General features: G+C 41.2%; 1 protein-coding gene across 2 annotated transcripts; it reads left to right on the top strand.

Annotated features, from left to right (window-relative positions):
- The first annotated feature begins 225 nt into the window (after positions 1–225).
- Positions 226–6,583, top strand: ndufa9a (NADH:ubiquinone oxidoreductase subunit A9a). Of its 2 annotated transcripts, none has more exons than XM_026176689.2 (11): positions 226–344; positions 1,562–1,738; positions 1,879–1,976; positions 2,094–2,185; positions 2,291–2,432; positions 2,595–2,697; positions 2,887–2,957; positions 3,295–3,371; positions 5,023–5,118; positions 6,154–6,220; positions 6,344–6,583. In XM_026176689.2, exons 1-11 carry the CDS (start codon positions 290–292, stop codon positions 6,512–6,514), a joined length of 1,149 nt encoding a protein of 382 aa, XP_026032474.1. In that variant the 5' UTR covers positions 226–289; the 3' UTR covers positions 6,515–6,583. The 2 variants fall into 2 exon arrangements, with proteins under 2 accessions (XP_026032474.1, XP_026032475.1); XM_026176690.1 differs by having other exon boundaries at positions 250–344; positions 1,565–1,738.
- Positions 6,584–6,912: the final 329 nt, after the last annotated feature.

Genomic DNA, 6,912 nt, shown 5'->3' with positions numbered 1-6,912 from the left:
TGTTTTATCAGTTTATGCTAATAAAAAGCTGAAAGTGTGAATAAATTTGTGGTTATTTATTTTAGTGCTTAGTTTTTATTGGCACCAAAATAATAAAAAAGACACAAATAAAGTTATATCAAGTCCAAGCCTGGAAAAGCTAAAATTAAGACAAACTGCCCAGAAAACAAAGGTTCTTTATACAATATACTGTAAATATATATATTTATACAGTATATTATGGTTTTTACGCCTTCTTCGTAGGGTAGCGCTCGTATTTTGGCCGACAGGGTTTGCCGTAGTTGGGAAGATGGCGACCGTAGTGCTGGTTAGCCGTCCTGCGAGTGTCCTTTCAAAGATTTCAAGTGAGTACCGTTACAATTGTCGCCAGAGCATGTGTAGATGTATGCTTTACAGATTCATATAGCCAATCCCTACATTTGTGCGATTCCATAACAAGATCACACGGAGACGGGACACTCGGCTCGGGTGACCTTGCTAACGGGCTCGGCCAATCACCCGCTAGCAAGAGCTCAAGGTAGCTAGTAGGAAACAAGAACAGTAAAATTAAGTATTTTACCATGAGCTACTGCTGAATCTGGGCGACTGCGTCCCATTGTGGATTAATATATCAAAGACGTGAAGTATGATGTTGGGTCGAGCTGGTTCCTCTGTGCAGCTGTAGCGTATGTTTCGCAGACTGCTAGCATCTCCTGTTTCTCTTTTTGTTTTACTGCAAAATAAAACAACATTTTTGTTGCTTAACAGAATGGATGCTGTCTTTAGACTAACTGCCGAAGTGGGATGATATAATTATATAATTCTGGAAACACTGAACTAGCTTTAGTCCCAAGTCTGCCCTGTAGTTCACATTAGCTGACATTTTTAGTTTCATGCATTTACAAACTGAGAACCAGTGTGAAATCAAGGACAATGTTGTCGCTTCTGTCATCTGCAGCCTCCCCGTATATAGGATTTCCCATTTCCACTCTCTGGTTTGACATTGGTTCAAAATGCAGCTGCTCGGCTCTTAACCGGCACAAAGAGAAGACAGCACGTCACTTCTGTTTTAGCTCCCCTGCTTTGGCTGCCTGTGACGTTTTTAATAAATGTTTCAAAATGTTATTTACTTTTAAAGCCGTCTATGAGTTAGCTTCACAGTAATTTACAGGTCTTTTAATTTCACAATTTGCCTCCAATTCAATGAAGTCATTATTATAACAACATTATAATTATAACATATACATTTCTCTCAATGCCCCTTGTTGCCTAAAAACTAAAGGTGATCAGGATTTGCTATGGAAACGTTTAACAGTGCTTGTAAAGGACTTTGGGCTAAATTCTGTGGTGTTTAAATTAAACTAACTTAACTTTAGTAAAATGCATTACTCTAATATGTAATACCATGCACACTCTATTGTGGCTTTCGGTTGCCAGATGAATGAGGCTAAATTGTAAGCTTTACTACAGTTTTGAAGTGCCAATCATTCAGCTTTATGGTCTTTTCCAATTAAGTCTGTAACTGATTGCATCTCACCTTATGATTAAATCCAACTGCTACTTGCCTTTCTACACCCCCTAGCAGGCAACTCCTACCCTGCCTTGTTGTCAGCTGCATCTGTCACCACAGTCCAGCAGAGGAAGCTGCATCATGCTCTCATCCCTAAAGGGAAAGGAGGACGCTCCTCTTTTAGCGGAATAGCTGCCACGGTGTTTGGTGCCACAGGTTTCCTGGGACGATACGTCGTCAATAGGCTGGGTGAGTTGAGAAAAAGTGGGGAAAATGCTGATATTAATGTGCATTTGCTCATTAGCTAGTACGTATACATACTGCAATGCTGGATTACAGAGTACACACTGTTTAGGGGAAGTTAAAATGTTTTCATGTGGTGTTTTCAGGTCGGATTGGGTCTCAGATTATAATCCCTCATCGCTGTGATCAGTATGACCTCATGCACTTCAGGCCCATGGGTGATCTTGGGCAAATCCTCTTTTTGGTAAGCTGCTTATAGATGCAAATTTCTCTTGAAGAAACTCTTTAAAGTGCATACGGCCATGAATGCAGAACATCAGTGGATATGACAGTCACCTGGTCTTTGTTTATTGTGTTAAAGGAGTGGGATGCCAGGAACAAAGACTCCATTAAACAGGCTATGGAGCACTCAAATGTTGTCATCAATCTGGTGGGCAGAGAGTGGGAGACGAGGTATATTTGCCTGGAAAAAGGCTCTGGTGTTCACATGAAGCTGGTTTGTGCTAAAGTTCCCCTTGAGGTTGGCTATTTAAGGTTTTTCCACCTCTTTCTGTGAAGGAACTTTCGCTTCGAGGATGTGTATGTTACCATCCCACAGCAGATTGCCAGGGCAGCCAGAGAAGCCGGCATCACAAAGTTCGTCCACATGTCGCACCTCAACGCTGACATCCGCAGCCCATCCAAATACCTGAGGAACAAGGTCAGGAACAGCTTCTATACAGACTGGACCTCTTTTTGTCAAAGTCAAACTATGTTTTGAATGGGTTTGTTGAAATTTTAAGCGAATTTTGGTACATTTATATTACAGTTCAGAATTAATGTTTATTAACAGATCTTTGTGTGTCTCATTCTTTAACTGTAGGCTGTGGGAGAGACTGCAGTAAGGGAAGAGTTTCCCGATGCCATCATCATGAAGCCCTCTGAGATGTTTGGGAGGGAGGACAGATTCTTCAACTATTACGCAAGTAAGAAGGCTGTACCTCTGTGTCGTGTAAATGTCAGCAAAAGCTCATTACAGTTTTATAATTGTGGTTTCTTTTGTCCTGCATGTTAGCTACAGTGTTTCCTTTCTTTAATTTCACACAGAGCTGTTGTTCCTCATCTTTGAAGATGAGTGATAATTGGTGTAACTGTGTGATGTAAACCTTCCTCAGATATGCGCTGGTTTGGAAATGCCGTTCCTCTTATTGCCCTCGGGAAAAAGACGGTGAAGCAGCCTGTTCATGTAAGATTTAAAAGCTAAGCAGTGCTTGATTTTATTAACTGCTTTATCTATCAGTTTATTTCCCTTTTAAGATAACACACAAAAAAATTGAACGTTATTGTTTGTATTTTGTTGGAGTGTGGCTAATGGTTTCCATCACATCTGCTGTTTTGTGAGAGCCACACTTGCCACTGCAGCTATGATTAAGTGGCTCCACTGGTTTGATTCATTGTTGCATACCTAATTTATCACTGGGCCATGTGGTTGCAAAACACTGTGGATGACCACACCACTCTTTGACTAAATGCTTCAAAAACTGTAAACAAAATCAACTAAACGCACCGTCTTTCCCCTTCAGGTGGTGGATGTGGCTAAGGCGATCATCAGTGCTATCAGAGACCCTGATGCTAATGGAAAGACATATGCACTTGTTGGGTAAGTGGGCTAATTTGTTAGCAAAGTTAGCATGTTGTAATGTATTTATGCCAGAAAGTTCAACAAATATTGAACTGTTTAAAAGTTCAAATTTATAGCTGCCATTATACCCATTTACACACTTCCTGATTGCTCGCATCAGATTGTTGTTGTTTGTAACACCAGAGTGCCCTCTGGTGGACAAATTGTACAACATCAACAATCATAACATAGCTGTAGGGTGTTTCTTCAAAACCCTACACCCACACCCACCCTTTTTCTTCAATGTCTTCTTTAGTTTTTTAATGTACTGTGAAATTGCCAGAAACAGTACGTCAGCAGAAGAACACACGAGGGTTTTAAAGTTCCTAAACGTTGGACTAAAAAATAAAACAGATTTATAATGGAGATGTATAATTTAATGTGATACATTTTAGGTGGTGTTAAATTCAGTTAAAAAAAACAAAACAAAAAAACCCCCACATCAATTCAATGAAAGGATTAGATGTTACAATCCCTGGTAATGCATTGCTTCAAATGGAGAAGGTTATGAGGGACGGCTGCTATGAGGAAGGTGTTCTGCCCTTTATTACAAGCTATTCTGCCATTTTTCCTTTTTTATCTTCCTTGGTTACGTTTAGGGATTAGAGATCTGATCTAGATTATAATATTACGATTTTGGGACACATTGTCAGTAGTCGACCTTGGATTCATCGGGTGTTTCGGCCATCATCACAACATTAACTTAAAGAGCCGGCAACGCCGTTTTACCAATAATGCCAAAGAAACAAAGGAAACACTCGCAGCAACAAAAGACAAGAAGACTACTAAACAAAAAAGGGAGGCACTTCCTACCCTACTCCTCACCACGGGGAGACACTCTCAGGGCCCACAAGCCCATCTACTCACTAGTCAGAAGGCAGCTGTCTGTCCAAAACCTAACACAAAACCGTGTAGAGCCACAGAGGGAAAAAACACCCTGCTCACAGCTCATCCCCAGTTTAAATAGCCTCATAGGTGATTGCTGACTGGAGTCAGGTGGCAAACGAGGCTAATCAAAAGCAGCTGTGTCCTGGGGAGAGAGGAGAGAGAGAGAGAGAGGGGGTAGGAGTGGCAAGAGAGGAGGAGGCGGGGAGAGCGGGCAAACACCCCACCCACACACTCCCACAGCCTCACAGGATGTAACCGTGTGTCTCGCAGTTAGCCGACTGTCTTAGCTGCCCAAGTGATGTCAGCCCTCTTCAGCCATAGCCAGTGATTGGTCCTCTCAGCAGTGTTAGCTAATTCTGTTATAGCCTGCCGTTGCGCCTGTCCTCTGACTCCAATCTAAGCAGTTTTTCTGTTGTATTGGCAACAAAGCCGCTGCACCCCACTTCCACCAGACACGCCTTGATCTTCCAGTCTCTGCCCTCCGCCTCAGCTGCCAAGTTGGCATACCACAGCTTGGTGTAACTGATTCATAACTTATTTAGAAAAAGTACTTGTAAAAGCATACTGAAGAAAGATGACTAAGGTTAATTTTGTGCTTAACTTGTCAAATTGAATCAAGTCATTTGTACGATAAGTCTGTTGCAACATGTTTGTCAATGGCTCGAGTCCTGCCTTTGTTACCATGGGTGTGCATGATAAACATTTTTCTCTCGTTCTATCTCTCCTGTTTTCTTTTGTCTAGACCCAATCGTTACCTCCTTCATGACCTGGTGGAGTACATTTACGCCGTGGCGCACAGACCTTTTGTGCCCTACCCTCTGCCTCGCCCACTTTTTCAGTAAGCACCTCATATATTATGTTCAGGGTTCAATATTCTCCTAAAAGAAGTCGTCTTATTTGGGTAAATACTTCAAGGATTCAGTCACGTAAACAGTGGATCCTGAAAAGTATTCATTATTATTCATTATCTAGTAATAACCCAGACTATTTGGAGCACAAAGCAAGATCAGAGTTAGCTTAAAACTGTTTTAAAAAAATATGCAACAAGTGTGATTTATTACTGATCCGCACGCATGCAGAGCTCCTGCTGAGAGCCGCATCTGCATCCAAAGTAGTTTCACTTTTTCTTCTTTTCTTTAACAAACACAACAGCAGTCACCTCTGGGGGATTGCACTGCGAGGTAAAGACTATCCATGTCAGGGAGAAAACACAACAATTAGACAAACCCATGGTGTTTGACAACAGTGGCAAAAGCAAACTTTCTAGCAGAACCAGGCTGAGGGAGGGGCAGCCATCTGCTGCAACCAGTTTGGGGTGAGGTGAAAGAGAAAAGGAAGGACAGAAGACACACGATGGAGGACCGAGTTTAATAATTACTAATGAAGAAATACAATATATATGGTTTGGTATTTAAACATATAGATTGTGAAGGAGAAATGTTCAGTGGATCGTAGGAAGTGCCCAGCAGTATAACTGAGGGATGGTTAAGGCTCACCTGATCCCGACTGTGAGCGTTACCAAAAAGAAATTCTTTTTATTAAACTTTTAAAAACTAACCACAAGTAAGATAAGAGTCTGAGAACATATTTGGATATTATCATCTTTAACATATGACAGGACCTGATGATTGTGAATATAACGATTGTGGAAATGAAGGAAAGCTGTACCACATAAATGCTTCGTGCGCATGTTGAATCCATATGGCCAAAAATTGTTCCAAGATTTCTCACAATATTACTGGAGGTCAAAGTAATGCCATCCAGATTAATTTAGGACAATAAAGATACAGAACAACCACTTCATGCTATGTTGAAGTATAGTTATCAAAAGTTGTTTGCTAGTGTTATAAATGATGGTTTGCTCATTTTCCAGCCTGGCTGCCCAGTTGTTTGCAATGAATCCTTTTGAGCCCTGGACAACCCCAGACAAAGTGAATAGGGTAAGACTGCCAAGTATCTGACATTGCCTGAAGGCTGGTGTGAATTCCCCCCTCAGCCTTGTACCAAGGTGCTTTTTCAGGATAATCGATAAGAAAATCCTTTAATGTGCTCTCATTTTCTAGTTTCACACAACAGACATGAAGTACCCGGGACTCCCGGGTCTGGAGGATCTCGGCATCACTGCTTCCAGTGTAGAGCAAAAGGCTATTGAGATTTTGCGTCGCCACCGTCGCTTCCGTTACCTGGAAGCAGAACTGGATGAGACGAAGCCGGCCAAGACCGTCAACTATTAAGGCGACCGATGTGAAATCTTGCTTTGTCTTTAACTGTATTCTGTACATAAATAAAGAATTATCCCCTAATGTGTCTCAAGTTTAGTTTTCTTGGTAAATATTTTCATTAAACAAAGCATGTGTCTGACATGACAATGCTTCTCAAGTGTATTCACCCTTTTTTTTATTTTCATAGACGTTGCGTTACCGTGCTCATGTTTTGGTTGTTGTATTTAATAATAGAAAGTATGACTGTGATGAAGGTGGAGTGTTTTAGTGGCAGTACTCAGAAGGTTTGTTATCAATCCAGACAGCAGGGGGACTAAAAGCAGTGCTACTGCAGTAAATCCCAGTGTAAAAAAATACATTTTAGCAGTACTCAGTGTTGGTCAAGTTACTTGAAAAAAGTACTCAGTAAC

This window comes from Astatotilapia calliptera, chromosome 7 (genome assembly GCF_964374335.1).
Source record: "Astatotilapia calliptera chromosome 7, fAstCal68.1, whole genome shotgun sequence".
NCBI classification, from domain to species: domain Eukaryota; kingdom Metazoa; phylum Chordata; class Actinopteri; order Cichliformes; family Cichlidae; genus Astatotilapia; species Astatotilapia calliptera.
The sequence above is the reverse complement of the archived record's forward strand: the minus strand, read 5'-3'. Positions and strand labels throughout refer to the sequence as shown.

Coding starts and splice junctions, on each gene's coding strand:
- ndufa9a (XM_026176689.2), top strand. CDS start 290: ATGGCGACCGTAGTGCTGGTTAGCCGTCCTGCGAGTGTCCTTTCAAAG. Junction 1,977..2,093: donor TTGGGCAAATCCTCTTTTTG/GTAAGCTGCTTA, acceptor ATTGTGTTAAAG/GAGTGGGATGCCAGGAACAA. Junction 6,221..6,343: donor CCCCAGACAAAGTGAATAGG/GTAAGACTGCCA, acceptor CTCATTTTCTAG/TTTCACACAACAGACATGAA.